This window comes from Dermacentor silvarum, chromosome 4 (genome assembly GCF_013339745.2).
Source record: "Dermacentor silvarum isolate Dsil-2018 chromosome 4, BIME_Dsil_1.4, whole genome shotgun sequence".
Taxonomy (NCBI): Eukaryota; Metazoa; Arthropoda; class Arachnida; order Ixodida; family Ixodidae; genus Dermacentor; species Dermacentor silvarum.
Genome location: NC_051157.2, coordinates 51,839,019 through 51,856,423, shown reverse-complemented (window position 1 = coordinate 51,856,423; position 17,405 = coordinate 51,839,019). Strand labels below are relative to the sequence as shown.

Genomic DNA, 17,405 nt, shown 5'->3' with positions numbered 1-17,405 from the left:
ATCCTGTCAGCCTAAACGACGTCCAGCCATACCTTTTTGATGCAGGTATTCACCTCAGGATGTGGTTGTTATTGAAAGCTGTGGGCAAGCGGTGAATTTGGGCCCTGGGAGTTCCATGATGGCAAGGTTATGTAACGTTGTACTGAATACCCAATCTGATGACATTGTGATTTGGACGAAGTGACTGTTCCCACATATTTGAATGCTCGCCTGCCGATTCCTACAAGAGAAATTAAGTTTTATAGTCGGTGACAACCTAAGAATAAAAGCTTATATGTATACTGTCCAACTCAAATACAATTTTGCAATGATGCGCTGGTCAATTTGATTCGCTTATTTCTGTCTTGTGTCACTGGTTTTAGGTTCCAACATAAAGGTCTTGGAAATTTTATGCATGATCATGATATCATTGCTCAGCCAAATGTAATGTTTTAGCTTGAAACAACGAGTTTTTATTTTCCAATTACCCTAGCATTTACATCAGCAGAGAACAGTCAATAAGCTGTGAGCGGACTCCATCTGGCTGGGCTCTCCGTCAGAGTTAAAGGGCAGGTCCGCTGTGTTTTTGTAGGTAGACCTTGTACTGATTTTTTAGGTTTTCCGCGACCGTAAAAAAATATTGCTTCACAGACAATTGAGATACAGTGCCCGTTCAATGCATGCTTGAGAACGATAGCAAGTGATTCTTCTAACAGCAGAAGCAGATCTTCTAATAGACGCACAATATTCGACCACATAGCCGGTACCATAGTTCCCCTTAGGCGTCGTCACCTGAAAGTTATTATCAAATAACCTGCCAAAGCTTGACGATGCGTTCTGCGATGTATTGCACTGAAACATAGAGCCCTTATATTGAAGTGGGAACTTCAGGCCGGGGCTTTTTGCTACATAACGAAATTTTCTGCCTAATGTCACCGTTATTGTCCTTTTAAAACTCAGTTGTTTCTCCTCTTCTCAACTTTATTTCACATACGCACGTCTTCATAAAATATTTATTCTTTGACTGGTTAGTGGTAGCACTCTACTTTTTGACTCGTGCTCAAAAGTATGTCTCAAGGAAACAGGATCGTCGAACTCAGACGCAGGAACCGAACCGCCGAGCGCTAGAATCTGCAGTATTCAGTGGCAATAATCTATCAGAGCGGCTTTCCCACTGTAGCGAAAGGGCAAACATCCTGCCTATGAACAACATCAAGACAGCCGAATAAACCGCAGAAAAAAAAAACGCTTAATTAACTTTGGTGCTGCTTGACGCCTAGACGGCGGAGAGTGCTTGTGAATCGTGGCAAAGCGCAGTAGAATTGTCGGAAAGGGCTAACGCCGAAATTATTCCTCGTGATAGACCGGGAAAGTCTTCGATGGCTTTTTTATCTCTTAACAGTCAGGTGCGGCAGCGAGGGGTGACGCTGGTGTCGCCTTGTAAGATTCATCCCGTCATTAAAACCCTTCTACTGTTTAGTCCAACATCATTCATTAGTGGATATCAGACCATTTCGACATTTCTGGTGACTACAGTGTGAAACAGCCACTCGATCTGCACACGATTGTCTCCACTGTATTTATTCGTTCATTCATTTTGTTGACCTCAAAAGACCCAGATTGGGGCGCTGCACGAGGAGTAGGGGTACAATGAACTGCAGAAGGATGCAGAAAGAATGCAGGAAATGCGCTGGTCTAACTTAAACTTTTTATTGGAAGGAAAAGATTATATAGACAGCGATTATGAAAGTCCTGCGGATGACGTGTAAAAAATGTTAACACATTCACGAGAAATCAATGAACGCGATCTCTTCGTTTGATAGGGAACCTGACGGCTGACTTATACACATGTTCTTGTCCTCGACTAGACCTCGGACACGATTTCTTCTATCTTACCATTCTTTAGTAGCGTGACCTGCAGTGACCGGCCATACTGTGCGTCACCTGTACTGTGTGTGCTGTGATCTTTTCTTTGAGATTTGCCATCTTGGTCTTGCTTTCTTCCCCTTCTTCTTTCCTCCCCTTCTTCTTATCTTCCATTTCTATGCTTCTGTCTCCTCCTTTCTGAAGAGAATGCAGGCGTTGTGCACCTTCCGGTTGCAGTTGCCAGCCTGTTCCTTGCTTTCCCTTTCCTGTCAAGTGTATATACGTTTTCAAAATAAATAAATAATAATAATAATAATAATAATAATAATAATAATAATAATAATAATAATAATAATAATAATAATAATAATAATAATAATAATAATAATAATAATATACTGACGATGGTGATGATGATGACTGATATATGCCTCAGCTATCTCACGTGTGCGCTGATCGTGGTGTTTCATGATGATCGCGTATCCTGATATTTACGCACCGTGGCCAGTCTGTTCGATGAAAACACTACCACACGTGCAAGCAATCATATACACTATACTTCAGAGAAACGATCAGTGAATTTAATAACATGCTTGATCGCCAATCCTTGCACACCTATCAATCGCAGCGTCCAGCCCACCAACTTTCCTGCCACTGTAAAAAAAACGTGAGTGCCATAATGCCCAGCAACTTTCTTTAAACTGTTCGAAATCGAGTGCACGCATCCATTTGGAAATCATGTTTTCATGCCGCAGAAGAAAGCCTTTGCAAGCACATTATTCGCCTAAAGAAAGCCGGTTTTCCCGCTTCCTTTCTTGTGAATGCTTCTCAGCGTTCAATACAGATGCTGAAAAGTAAAGCGTTCTCAGCTAACCAACCTGTTGCATCACAAAGGGAGCACCGAAGAGTTGCTGTAATTCCTTGTGTGCACTCGATTTCGCACAGCTTTACAGAAAGTTGCCGGACATTATGGCACGGACGTTGTTTTTTCCGGTGGCAAGAAAGTTGATGGACTATGCGCTGCGATTTGTAGGCGTGCAAGGATTGGCGCAGGAGCGAGTGCTAACGCTTGCTGTGTTAAGCATGTTAATAGGTACACTGATAGTTCCTCTGAAGTGGTGTATCGGATTCCTTGTACGTGCGGTAGCGTCTACATGGCACTGTGTGCACTGCGTACTCTTCCTATCTTCCATTCCCCCTTCCCCAGCGCAGTGTGACAAACCGGTTGTTTGTCTTCCGATTAACGTCCCTGCCTTTCGCATCAAATTTGTTTCTCTCTCTCTTTTTCTGTTTAGAAGCGCTTGTTCCCCCCATGAGAAACAACCATAAAGGCGAGGCTGTTTAATACTGGAGACCTCTATTCCGCGCGTCTTGTCAGCATGAACGTGCACCCTCATGATTAATTCGGGCGATGAAGGCCAGCGCTTCGTTCGCCGGTGGCTTGCATCTATATTTCGCAGAGATCTTAGCCAAACGAAATTGACCGATCAGACTCATCCATACCCAACATCCCCAGTGACTGCGACATATAGTAATATGTGTTTGTCAAGCACCGTGTTCTTATCTTTACAATAAGCTTTTTTTTTCCTTTTGGTTTTTGCTTCCCTTTCTCGCTTAAAGGGCAACTACGTAGGTTTCTGGAACATTTTAAGGTATTAGCTCTATCCTAGATTCCTCGTCACAGCCTCCTTTTCCTCAGGCTAAGTATATTTTTGATATATCAAGTAAAGGAATTCAAAAGCACATTGTGTCTTGGCAGACAAACTGAACTCGGTTAGGGCGGTAGCGTTGATTCACTGAGCGAACACAAGAAAAGATTGCAGAAAATTGGTGATGCAGTAAGGGGTGAGTAGAAGAGGTCTAACATTAAACTTTATATACGTGAAAAGAAAAACATCACCGTGCTGTGGAGCCTGGCATAAATGAGTGGAACAGTGAACAGAACATCCAGTAACTGTCTCTGTCCTTGCGTGAACGTAAGCGAGTTTCCTGCAGTGTCCTTTAAACACTGCCTACCGAACAGCCGGCCGCTCGCGTCCGGCTCTCGCAGCGTCCCGCTGCGGAACATGCTTCGGCAGCGCGCTCGCCGCCGAAGTGGCGGTGAGCGGAGGGGATGGAAAGGGTTGGCGGCGCCGGCGCCGGGAGAGGTCCTCGCCGCGGCTTTAAATCTTAATGAGCCGGCGCCCGTAATAATTCAGTAGGTTTGGAAAGGCAGATTTGGGCCAACTCGAGCAGCAGCGCGCGCGCGCGACCACTCGAAACAACAGGTCCTCGCACGCCTCGCTCGCTCCCCCGCGGCCGCGGGAAAGGACGGCGACGCTTTAGCGCCAAGCGGGACGGATCAGCGCGCTCGCGAACCCCATTGACGGCCGCCGCCGCTCGCACGGTTCACGGGCGCACGTGTTTTGCCGCGTGCGTTTTCTTGAGCCACAAGGGCTCGAGAGCGCTTTGATTAGCTCGAACAATTTGTTATTCTTGGTGTTATTTGTTAGCGTCGCGGCAAAACTTGAACGTGAGGATGAAGCTTTAAGTGGCAAGGAGATTGTACTAAGTGATTCAGGACGCAGGCTTGGGGTGGTTGGTACGACGCGAATGACGGTTGTACTGTATCTGTACTTGTTGGAACCTGCGTGGTAATGAAAAACACATATACCTTAGCGCGCAAACGTTGAAGACGTTTTGCAACACCACTCACCAACGCAATTAGTTTCGCAGATATTGTTCTGCGCAGTAGCGTACAAGTATGATCTGTGTTGCACTGTGTTTGATCTTGCTGTGTTCGAATTTTATTTCGACATTTTCTTTGATTGTACAGTGTCCCTTTTTATTTTCTATGTACCACTCCTGCTTTGGCTGCCAAAAAGCAGCTGGCAGTATTGTCAAAATAAATAAAATTGTTGGCTTGTTTTCCGCTTGTTATGTTTCAGTTTTTTTCACTGAAAACACGCTCAATCAAGTCGGAGCAGCATATGTGTTGTTCTGTCGCTTATATTTTTAGTTTCGCTATAGGCATGAGAATTCACTCTGCTCGACCACTGATGCAAACCCGCCAATTGTGGCTTTCATATTCAAGGGGCCATCACGCTGGTCCTTACTTAGTATAGACGATTAAATATATCATGAAATACTGAAGTGCAACAATTGGCCAACAGGTTGTTGCGGAGTTATCTAAATGCTGCACAACTACTTTAAATGCTGCCTGAGAGAACATATTGTCCAACGTGCCTCGTTTTACTCTTTACCGGTGATCTCTTTCACATGATAATCGCTGTTATCTTCTTATTGCACTCGCGTGAAACCCGTTTGATCTATCGGAACTTTCGTAAATGCTGTCGCGAACTCGTTAACAAGAAAGTTTTGTTTAAAGAGATTATGCAAGCGACGTGAAAATCAGTCAGATTCTCGAATCTACGCAAGCCATCTCCGACAAGTCCTGCAGTGTACTTTCTCGCATGCGTAGCGAACAGAGTTGAGCAGTGGAATTAGATTAGACCACCACCGACCGCGATCGCTGCATCACTGTCGCTGAAACATTGCTTCGCTTTCCGAGGCCCCAGTTCACTTACTATTTAGTTCGATTCTTCCGTCTAGTATTTGTGGAATTGTAACGTCACGGTTCCATGACGCTAGCCCGTGAATTAAAACAAGGGCCCTCATAACGTGACAAAACGACAAGATAAATATTGGACTTTCGAAATAGCTTATACTGTTCTTTTCAAGATAGGCGCAAGCTAAGCAACACAATGAAATATGGTCAAGTTTGAGAAACAGAGTAACTGATCAAAATCTACATTACTTTCAGCATAATCATCTGTAACAGGCCGCTACTGCGGTAGGAACAGGATCTTTTTTCACATGGATCAAGCGACTAGAAAGATTGTCGAGGTGTTCGAAGTGAATAGGAGCAATGATTGTGTGAGCTGCACATCTGTTTCATTGTCGAAAAAAGAAGTTATGTTCCTATTGCGGTAGCGGCCTGTGACGGTTGATTAGACTGAAAAGTAATCTATGTTGCGGCGGTGTTTTGTTCCCCCATTTTCTTCCTGTTGTACGACAGTGTATATGCAGTGACCACGTGCAATAAACAATCAGTTGTTAGTAAAACTGTCTTAGTCTCCTGAGTTATCCTGCGTGCCCTTTTGCGTTATACCCCAAGTGATCAAATAGGAAAGAGGGTCCAGATTCACAAAGCTTTTCTTTTGCAAGTTCACTTTGCCATTGGCTGACCGCCTTCGCTAATGATACGTCTGTCATCCGGATTGGCTAAAATTCTTTCTTACGAAACGTTCTAGCGTAAGAAGTTTCTGTGAATTCGGGTTCAGAATAGGCGAACAACGCGCGCAATCGCGACTTGTCAAAAGGTGACGTTATGGCGCGAGATAGTGATCTTAAGTGTTTTTGGTACCTCTTATGTGTCTGTAGTTTTGCATCCTAATTCTTTCACACGTGCACATTCAAAGACATGTGGAATCAACGAAAATTGAAATCGGCGAGCCTTATTGTCTCCTTTGTTCAAGCTCGTGGAAGGGAGCTAAAAGATACTCACAGATATTGATTGTAATCGGTTTGAAGGCTCTTTTAAAGCGTGCATGTGACAGGAGTGTTCCTTTACAATTTCGCCACATCACTTTCCCCACACGTTTTCAGTTCTGCAACGTTGCTTACCACGATCAATCCGGCATGCTTTGTGAGAAAGAAACCTAAGATAAGAAGGACACGATGTAAGCTAAACCAACTTTCTACCGTAGATTAAGAGAACATATAATAAATAGGTACAGGAAAGCCTTTAAGGGAAGTGGGGTGGGTTGGGGTATGAGGGAATTGTGCATCTGGCAACAGTAAGAATAACCTAAGTGAAGAAAACAATGATGCATCACGGTCTTTAGTTCTCACGCTCAAGTCGCCCACGTGGAGGAGGAGGAGGAGGAGGAAAAGAAAGAAGGAAAGGTACGGAAGCCAACCAGACGCACGTCCGGTTTGCTACCTTACACGGGGGAAGAGGCATAAGGGATTTCTACTATTTGACTTTTTAAAAAAGTCCCCCACTTCCCTCGTGCGGGAAAAACATTGTTGTGGAAATTTTCGTGCTGTGCTCGGGTTTATGTTCTAGAAACTGCATTTTCGCGTAGATGAGCCAGGTGTGGCATTTTTATATCCTTTGCAAAGCCTTATAATAGATCAGTATGAGTGCGGAACATGTGATAACAGCTACTATGGTTCATGCTGAATCACTCCGGCTGTGAAATGGCCCTGGCACTCTTTTACCTCAACCGCCATTTTTAAAGCGAGTCTTTATTCGCCTACTTTTTTTTTTTTTTTAGTTTGGCGTGGCTGCCTGGCTGCATGGCTGCCTGGCTGCATGGCTGCCTGGTTGCTTGGTGCTGTTGAGTCGGTCGCTATCTCGGCGGATATTTTTGTGGATACATATGCAAAGGTTATATGCGCGCGGAATGAAAGTACCGGCAAGCTGGTTTGTGTGTATGCTGGCCAAATATGCGCATTAATGTTCGGCATAACAAAAAAATCAACTTCTTGCATAAAACCTGAACATATTACGTCGTCTCACAGGCATCTGTAAAGCACACAGATCTCGTAATGGAATGGTGAGTCACATTTCACGGATGATTTGATTGACTTTAATTTCTTTAATTTAGCCATTCGAGATTATCCACTGGGGGTGTGCCCGTTCTTAACCAATGCTCCCGAATGGGTATCTTCCACTGTGATGCAAGAGGTACAGGATCCCTAAATGTTGCTTGATGCGTGTCGCACTTATGTGTACATACAGCTGTCGTCACAATTCTTCCCTCGACAAGCTTGATACATCGTCTTCGTCCTTGTGACGTCGCTGCGTATGCGTCTCACACTGTGCATCCATCTTATGTGCAGTTTGCGTTGCGGCATAGCTTGTGAGAGAGTTAGTGTGCAGACATAAAAATCGCATGACAATAAAATTGTCACCCTCGTGGTTGATAAACATACACATTCCATGAGATTACATGTTGTATCACCCGCCGTGTTGGCTCAGTCAGCTAAGGCGTTGTGCTGCTGAGCACGATATCGCGGGATTGAATCCCGGCCGCGGCGGCCGCATTCCGATGGAGGTGAAATGCAAAAACGCCCGTGTGCTTGCGTTGTAGTGCACGTTAAAGAATCCCAGGTGGTCCAAATTAATCCGGAGCCCTCCACTACGGCGTGCTTCATAATCAGAACTGGTTTTGGCACGTAAGACCTCAGAAAGAAGAAGAATTACATCTTGCATAGGATGAAAGTAAACAAAATTGTATGCATCGCCGTTAGTTGTCAAGCATTTAATGAGGCGCTTTACTAAAGCTTCGCTTAACGTAGATTCCTATATGTGGGGTGGATCTGCATACTTTTATAAACTAAACCAGCTAATTCTCATATGAGATATTGAGTTTTCTTTATTCGTTGACTATTAAAGGGGGCCTTTTCTGAAAACCGTTCTTCTGTTTCGTCCGCAGGCGAGACAATGAGATTGTAACTCAAGTGTTTAAAGCGGGCACGTTCAGAAATTCATTATTCAGACATTGGTAGAGTCGAACGTTGCATTGTCAGAGTCAGGTTTGCTGCAACTTTAGAGTCAGTTGTCCAGAACATAACGTCCAGAACCTAACATGAGCTTAAGGAATAGCTAATCACTGAAATGAAACTTTTTGAATTACCGTGCTGTCAATAAAGCACGCAACATTATTTGTCAGAGAAAATGGTGCCATTGACACATCACTGAAAATGACAGGTACTTGTTGATTCGTCATGTTATGGCAAGGTATAGCGCCTAAAACCACAAGAACGCAAGAAGACACAGTGTCGTGTGAGGCAAATGTGACGTTTTGTGTGCTTGCAATTTTTGGCGCGATACGTCGCCTTGACATGTGCCGATGAGGATTGACTTTGTAAACTTAATGTTACTTCGTGCTCAACCCGCCGCGGTGGCTTAGTCAGCTAAGGCGTTGCGCTGCTGAGCACGAGATCGCGGGATCGAATCCCGGCCGCGGCGGCTGCATTTCGATGGAGGCGAAATGCAAAAACGCCCGTGTGCTTGCATTGTAGTGCACGTTAAAGAACCCCAGGTGGTCAAAATTAATCCGGAGCCCTCCACTACGGCGTGCCTCATAATCAGAACTGGTTTTGGCACGTTAAACCCCAGAATCAATCAATCAAGTTACTTCGTGCTCAAAAGTAGAACCCAGAAGACGCTGACACACTGGGAGAGGTGCCAACATTTATCAGGCTAAATTATTTCATTCATCCAAGTCACCTTTGTGAGCGAACTTCTCCATGTTAAAGCCAGAGAAACTGACGACTAATGTACAAGAAATGCAGTGAGCTTCTACGCCTGTCAAGACCGCACATTTTGCGAGACGACTTCGAGAAATCAGCTAACACTACACTATGTTGCACAATTTCACACAAGTTTGCCCCGATTCAGCTGAGCATTGTGAAGTATATTTCTCATGTATGCACCGAAATACGCCTATTAACATCCCTGAAATGATGATAGAAGCTTTGAAAATTGTTCGATGTATATGCTGGCGGCGAACAACTCAGACAGCTTTAAAAACTTGAGTGTTATTTCTATAGTATCTCACTTCAGATAATAATTTGGGAGGCACTAATTCGCCTTTAAACAGCTATACTTTGCGTAGGAGCGGTCTTAACTAGTAAGGATGCAGTTTGATTGCAGCGAACACAACTTTGTCGAGGCGGCTAGCTGTATACATCAAGATATGCCGAAAACACAAGATCGGCGACGGAGACAGGTGTTTTTGTTTTTTTGTTTTCTTTTCTTCTTTCATTCCTTCTTTCTCTTTTTATTTCTTTTTCTCGCTTGTGTCTATTTGCTGACTCTTTTTTGTTTAAGCACAACCTTCTTAATCATAGTTTAGCTGTTGTTTCGTCAGCAAATACGTTAAATATCTGGCATCTAGAATACGAAGTGTTGTTTAAGTTAAAGAAAGCGAGCTTAGGTACCATAAGGAGAAAGAGAAATCTGCAGACAGGCAATTTTTTTCCTCTTGGAACTCCTTTACTGTGATAACAGAAGATTTTCACAGCGAACACTGTCATCATCTTGAAAACAACTCCTTCGCGGTGTGCCCAACGTCGACTCTGTCCACTTAAGTACTGCTTGCTTTGGCCCCAAAAATGAATGCACAAACGCCGGACACCGCCAGCCTGAGAGTCTGGGTGCCGTGCAAAACGTCGCATAATTTAGCAAGCGTGAGCTATGCGTGGTATCTCAGTGGTTAGCGCGCCCAGCTCCGAACTGCGCATCGTCGCAAAGGTATGATTTTGACACCCAGTGCTGGCGGTGGTTGTGGTGAGCAAAGCTTTGTCTCAACGAGAAGCTTTCTATGCCTCTTCTTCCCAGACTGCGGAAACTACCTTGCCGAGTTGATAACGAATTGTGCCACTGGGCATGTGGTCGAATAGAGAACTTGGGCTGCTGATTATGTGCAACTTGGCATGTTACCCTGAGCATGTGGCCCTGCTTAGCCAATGCCCCAGAAAGTTTATGCACCACTGGATATCTAATCGGATGGACAAGCAGAACATGTGGGAACAGGTGAAGAAGTCTGCAACAGAACATCGAAGGAGTCGGCTACGGGGAAGTAGCGGAAGACAGCAGCCGAGGCAGCCGAGTGTAGAAAAAAGGAGTGAAGTGAACAAAATGGAACCACAGCGTGAATTGAGCGTAGAGCGTTGAAATACAGTGAATATGAATTCGGCAACTGAAGCAAGCGAGAGTGCAGGAAGAAGTGAGCTAAGAGGGTAGATTTAAAGAGAAGTGAAGAACTCAGCAAGAGAGAAGTGAAGAAGGATCCTGTGCTGAAAAAAGTTAAATGAACAATATTGGACCAGATCGTTACCTTTGCGTAAATTTACAATCCTTTTGCATAATTTCGTGCGAACATTTCTATCATTAGTGTTACAATTGCATAACAATTGCTTTGACATTTGCGCAAACATCATGATTCACTTAAAGGTTATTTACACACTGCCGATTTTTTCTTCCGCCATGATAACTGTGAAGCCGAAAATGATGACGTGCACGATAACTCCGACGACGGGGTAACGGGAAGGACGGATCGGCGGACACAGTAAGCTCTGTTTTGAACTTTAACTGCTGTCGTAGTAAAACACACCGTTGTCCGTTGTCCGGGCTAATGTGAACGGAATTCAAGGCTACGTGGCAGTTAGCATTGCTGATATGCTGGCGCATATTAGTAAAATACTTTCTGGGTGCCTAACAAGTGCGTGATATTAAAAGACGTGGAATAAAACGAAAACGCAGCAGTGTTTAAATGGGGCTCTCAATCATCTGCCTTCTCACACTTGCAGCAACCACAATTCCTTATCAACGAGCAACGATGGCAAGTTTTGTTTTGTGGGTTTGAAGCTCGCTTGCTTAATCTCAGTGGAGAAAATTTAAGGAATTGCCACGCTTGTCTCAATTACTAAAAAATGCGTTGTTTCTTTTAATAACATAGACAATTGAAATGACACTCGCTTCCTTTTTCCTTAGTCTCGTTTGCATGAAATATGTACGACATTTTACAAATAAGCATTGACTTGAGTGAGTTCCGTGCAAACACACAAACCTCCGGCCTTCCGTATTTGTAGATGCTTAGCTTATTGATCTGGGCCCGCGTTACACAAGGCAGTTCGTACTATAGAGCGCATCGAAAGGATGGGAGACGGTAGCTACTGGTAGCAACCATAACAGCTAAGGCGGATCACTGAAGCTCTGAAATCAGGACATTTCTTACTAAAGTCCCAACAGCGGGATATTTCTTACTAAAGCAATGATTTGTGAATTCATTTCCTTATGCAACAGTCTACGTTTAACGAGATCTCAAATATTTTCGTACGCAATGAGAAACCTTGCAACAAATGCACGTTACCTCAGCGACATAAGAGGAACAATGCCGGCAGAACTGACTGCTTGCGTGTTTGACAATTTTCCTCCCGCGGAAAGAAAAGAAAAAAAATGTAACCCAATCGGTCTTGTTTCATAATTAATTTGATTTCTGTCTGTCTGCTGACGCTCGTTTCTGCCTTCGTACTCCGACGCGGGGGGGATTGTTACTTAATAGTGCATCCTGTTGTGAATGATTTATTCACCGCGTCGTCGAGGCGTGAAAAGCGTGACGCTCGGTAAGGCAGCACGTGTGTCGCGTCTCTGCTGTCGCGACGAATGCAAATGAGCGGAAGAGATAGAGATAGAGGGAAGGGGAGATAAACAGGGGTTATTTACGCACAACTACTTTAGGTGCACCTCCGCATAGCAGCTTACTCTCACCTTCACACCCCTGCCTTTTTATCTTTCGCTGCGTTTAACTTCGTTTTACGCAACGAAGCTCACATTAGCACTTATGTTTAGTGCGTCAGTCTCATAGCAGATGTTTTCGCCGAGTAGCTGTGATCTGTATATGTTGAGTTCTCGCCATTTGCCACTTCAGTGATTGTCGCGGTACCCCCTTCGAAAGGTACTTTAAATGCACATTAGGATTGTGAACTGTTGAATCATGCATGGAATACTACGCTTTCATTAACTGAGATGGTTTAAGAAACATCTACGCTCTTTTTTTTGTGATCATATAAAAAGAGAGGAATAAGAGAACCTACTTTAAGCAGTCGTATAATAAACTTCTTGAGATGTTTTTCATCGAATGATTCAATTGCAGGCCACAATAGTTGCATGCTAAGCTGGAAATGACGATGACACTGGAAAAACCCAATGTGTGCAGATGTATTGGTTTGGCTTGCCCGATAAGCCTCGACGCACCAGCAAGACAACAGAGCTAGATTATATATATATTGCGTAAAATATCTTCAATACTGTTAATTACCGGGAAGAGAGACTCGAATTGTCTTTTCTACTGACCTGTTCTACTCGTTGACATCCGCAGATATTAAAAATAGGTGAAGTGGAAAACGAAGCCAAGTATTTTTTTATTTTAATTTGTCTATTTAGCCATCAGAGTCATGGGAATGTATCAATGTTGAAAATTGGCCTTTATATTTTGCAAAGAAATCTCATTAATTGTTGTCTTCGACTTTCGGGCAAAAGTCCCATGTAAAAAAAAAAAAAAAAGGAAAAATGAAGCCCTGAAAACTGCATATTGTGAACAAGTTTACGTATTGAAAGTTTTTATCATTGAAATGTGATAAATACTTGCCCTATCTTTTCATGCTGCAAAGAAAGAAGGCTATTAAGCTCGTATCTCCGCAGTTGACAATCGCCACGATATATTATTCAGCTTTCTTTTTATTTTTAACTCTACACACGCAGAATCACACAAGCCGCCAGAACACCACCGCATCTCCTTGCATATATCTCCAGCTCTTTAACGTTTAAATCGAATAGCTTTATTTGGATCTTTCGCTCGTTTTCGTGGACGGTGGCGGGAGGTGGGACTTTGCGCCGACACACAGGTATAGGCCGCGTGCGCTCACACATCCGAGTTGTGGGGAGTGCTTGTTGCCGATCGCCAACTGTTATAGATTTTGTCCACCTATACTACCGCTGCAGATGTGCTAGTTACTGGCTCTGCTCTCTACGAAATAGCGCAATGAAACAACAAAGGCGGAGCAAATATTCTCACTGCAGCCAATATATGTCGTCAATCGCACAGTTCCTTTAACTAAGCGTGTAGGTTTCTTGAAGCGTTCGGCTATTCGATTACGTTGACAATCGTTGTCGATGGTATCCGCACAACATTTTAATTTTATTCGTTTTAGCGCTTGTTCCCGACTCAATCTTGTTTATTCTTCTTTCATGAATAACTGCTTTCTCACTCCTAACGACCCCTTTGCCTTCCATTTGACCCTGCTGCCGTTGATGTAGGCTTTGCCACACACATTTTTATTTAGTGGTAAAGCAAGCTTTACAGGAGACTAGAGTACGTGCTGGCGGTTTTTGTGGGGTGTGAGAGAGAGAGAGAGACAGAAGAAAGGGGAAATGCAGGGGGAACCAGAGGGGAAGATGATAACCAGAGGATGGTAATCCGGTTTGCTACCCTACGCTGGGGAGAGAAGTGAGGGGAAGTTATGTAATAGGAAAGCAGAGAGAGATCAAGAAAGGGACCACATATACACAATCACAGTCGGTCACTATTATTACTTGATTTGTAAACATATACACAGGAAAGAGAAAGTGAGGAGCAAGGCTGACAACTGCTACCAGAAGGGGCACAATGCCTGCCTACTCTTCAGAAAGGAGGAGACAAACATAGAAGTGAAAGATAGGAAGGAGGGGAGGAAAAATGAAAGAAAGAGCGCTATCACCGCATACTACCACCACACAGCACTGTAGCCCTTGTAGCACTATAAACGCCAGTTAAGGCTAAAGCCGCTTGTTCAAGTCTGTTGTATTAAAAACTCCAACAGCGCCCTCGTCGCCCTCCACTGCGTTGGCTTCTGATGTCGGCATTCTAAAATTATTTCCTGTGTTAAAGGTATTTGATCAAAGCGCGCTATCGCGATTGCGAGCGATCGTCTCTGTAAATTGTAACGAGGACAGTCACAGAGAACGTTTTGAAGGGCCTCCTCGCTACCACAGTCATCACACGAGGCGTCATTAGCCCATTCGATTCGGAAATCAAAAGACTTCGTAAGCGCCACTCCTAGCCATATTCGACAAAGCAGCGTAGCCTGGCGTCAGCAGAGGGATAGCGAGCTGGTTACTACTCAAGGATGTCAGGTAAAATAGCATTTAATGAAAAGAAACCAAGTAGCCAGAAAAGATGTGTATGAGATAGGATGCCATTGAGGGCGGAGTATAAAAGATAACAACGGGTGATTTTTGTGACTAGGACGTCAGCAGACACTGCGAAACAGGTACTTAATGAAATTGTAATGTTATTGTCTTTATTTAACAGACAGACAAATAACGCATTTCCTGATGTAATAATAGCATGAAATGGATTAGCTGTTTGAGCTAATACAACCTCTAGCAATACTGTCTTCATTATGACACCTGTTAAGAAATTAACCGCAACCTCGTCGAAGATGATAGACTGAGATCAGATAATTAGGTAGGTCAGTATAGATGAACAGTCGCCGCCCGAAAACGATTAGACAATCTGAATTCATTATCTCACATTAATAAATTAGCGCCATGGTGCAGCTTCTTGCTACGCTTTACTAGGATAAATTTGTTACTGTAAACCTAAATGCAGTGGACAGCTGTCACCGGGACCCTTCATTCTGGATACAACCAATCTTCAGCTCTATCCAGACATTCAAGACTTAGTTACTTCGTGTGGTTTTGTACATTTGGCAATGCATATCACTCGTATGTGGCTGAATAAGTTATGGTGTGGAAGAGGCGAAGTCTAGGCAATTATAGCTGTACGGTAATAAATTATCCGTGTCTTCGTTTTCATGATTATGTAATAGAACTTTGCATTTATCTCTCGTGTTCCCGCTGGCTTTACCGCTTTCGGAAGACTTACACTTTATAAAAAAAGCATCTTCTAAGCAGGTTTTGGCTCTTGCCACCATCAGTCAATGGAGCGCCGGCGCTAAGGTTCTCTCTTGTCATAAAGCGCACCGTCTTAGTACTAAAAATCTTCAAAAATGTGCACATTCCTTCACCCAAAATACGAGAAGCCCTCATGTGGGCTCTTGGACGTCACGTACACCTCACTGTAGCTAATTGATCTGGCGTTAGTTTCCCCCGCTTGTATTTCCTTCCACGTCACTGCATTTGCGCAATTTTTGTTCTTCGCTTCGAATGAAGGTTACCAACACCAAACTGCCAAGTTTATTGCTTTTACAAAGAGCCCTACCGAACATTCAGGAGTCATTAATACCACAGTGTACGCAACGGAACCACAGCAGAACATACGCTCCGGAATGAAGAACGGCAAATAACGCGCGGTTGGCACGCAATACTCACGGGCGCCGCAGCGGCGTTGGCAGCCATGGCGCAGTGCCTGGCCCGCATGGGGTCCGGGGGCGCGGCTCGGTACGTGGGCGAGTATCGTCCCGAGAAGCAGGAGCCGGCCGCCGCCGAGCCCAGGTGCGGCGGCAGCGGCATCGAGGCCGGCTGCTTGCCGCCGTTCATGATGGCTGCCATGCAGTCCCAGTTGAGCGACGAGCCGCCCTCGTGCTTCGTCGTGGCGGCCGTGCTCGCACACCGCGCACCGCTAAAACCTCGCCGCCTCTCCGGCGCCGATCACTTCAGTCGGCCCCCGCCGCCGCCCACCTCATAACTCGCGCCGCTTGCGCGGCATTCTTCGCCGCTTTCGCAGCCAAAGTCGAGCCCCGGGCGCACGGTTGGGTACACGGCTGGTCTTGCCGCCCGTACCGGGCGGAGGGTGAGCGCCGACTCGTTGTCTCCGGCAGTGGAGAGCTAGCGATGGACCCGTGCGCGCTGGGCGTACGCTTTTCGACGAAGACGAAGTTCCGGAGTGTCTCGGGAGCTTCAGCTACGGCGAACTCGCGACCTTCTTTTTTTTTGTCTGTCTCGTCGCGCTCCTTGAACGTAGATTCGGAACAGTTTTCAGCGGTTATCCCCGCTTTCCGTGCTCCATTCGGCTCACTGGTCTTGCTTTACCGATGGGTGCCGTGGTTTCTGTACAGCACGCATGGGAGAAACCTGGCCGATGCCGCACGCGCGCACGATTCACAGGGTGGCGCTTCAGCTGTGCCTCGAAATGGGGAGGAGGGGAAGCCGAGCACCGTGTCAGCGGCGGTGCCGAGCCTCGTCGTCGTCGTGCTGCGCCGCGCGACGGTGGAGCCACACAACAGCGGCCGGCGACGGAGGCGCCCCGGGTTCTTGTGGAGTTGGCAACTCGGAGGCACCGCCTTTTTTCGCGAGCGGCGCGGGACGACCCGACGTCTTCGCGGCGGCCTTTCCTCCGCACGCGCGCGCCACGCCAGTCCCGGCCTTTCCTCTTTCTTTTTTTCCTTTCCCGAAAGTAGCAGTGGCAGAGAGCGCATGGTTTCCGACGCGGCAGCTGTCGGAGCTTCCTCCTCTCCCGCACCCGGCTCTGACTGCCTTCCCTTATTCCCGCCACTCGCACTTTTTTTTTTCGGGATCTACGAGAGAGTGGGCGCAGCGTCCTCCCTCGGTCTCCCTCGGGGGAGAGAGGAAGGAAGCGCAGGCACGTCGCGTCGCTTGGCGGCGCTGCGAGAGAAGGCGTGAGGAGCGAGCGGGCTGGGCGTGAGCGCGCGCTGGCGCCCTTCCTGGTCTGCGCGTGCGCAGATCAGGGGCACGTGACGTCACGTTCGAGTGGATCCAGAGGAGGAAGAGAGGAGGAAAGGAATCCATGTGGCACGCTTGCGCGATGAACAGTCGCCGCGCGCCCATAGCTGCGGACATACCGTAGCTGCCGAGCACGCATAGGGTGCGAGCCTGGGCATTTCGCTTGTTGGGTGCACCGCCATACGAACAGCCGAGTCGGCTGGAGCGGTGTTTTAGATTTTTCCTGGAACAGAAGTCTCGGATGCAAATAGATAGCTTAATATATGCGTATCGAACACCAGACAAGTCACTCTTACTAGTTTCATTGACATAAACAGAG

The 17,405-nt window shown here is 45.8% G+C and overlaps 1 protein-coding gene across 1 annotated transcript in view; it reads right to left on the bottom strand.

The window, feature by feature from the left end:
- The window catches only part of LOC119450026 (POU domain, class 4, transcription factor 3), a 49,031-nt gene extending 32,869 nt beyond the window's left edge, over nt 1-16,162 (bottom strand). Inside the window, exon 1 of the mRNA XM_049665573.1 lies at nt 15,776-16,162. Within this exon, the coding sequence (XP_049521530.1) occupies nt 15,776-15,955 (180 nt within the window). The 5' untranslated portion in view covers nt 15,956-16,162. The remainder of the gene's footprint in view (nt 1-15,775) is intronic.
- Nucleotides 16,163-17,405: the final 1,243 nt, after the last annotated feature.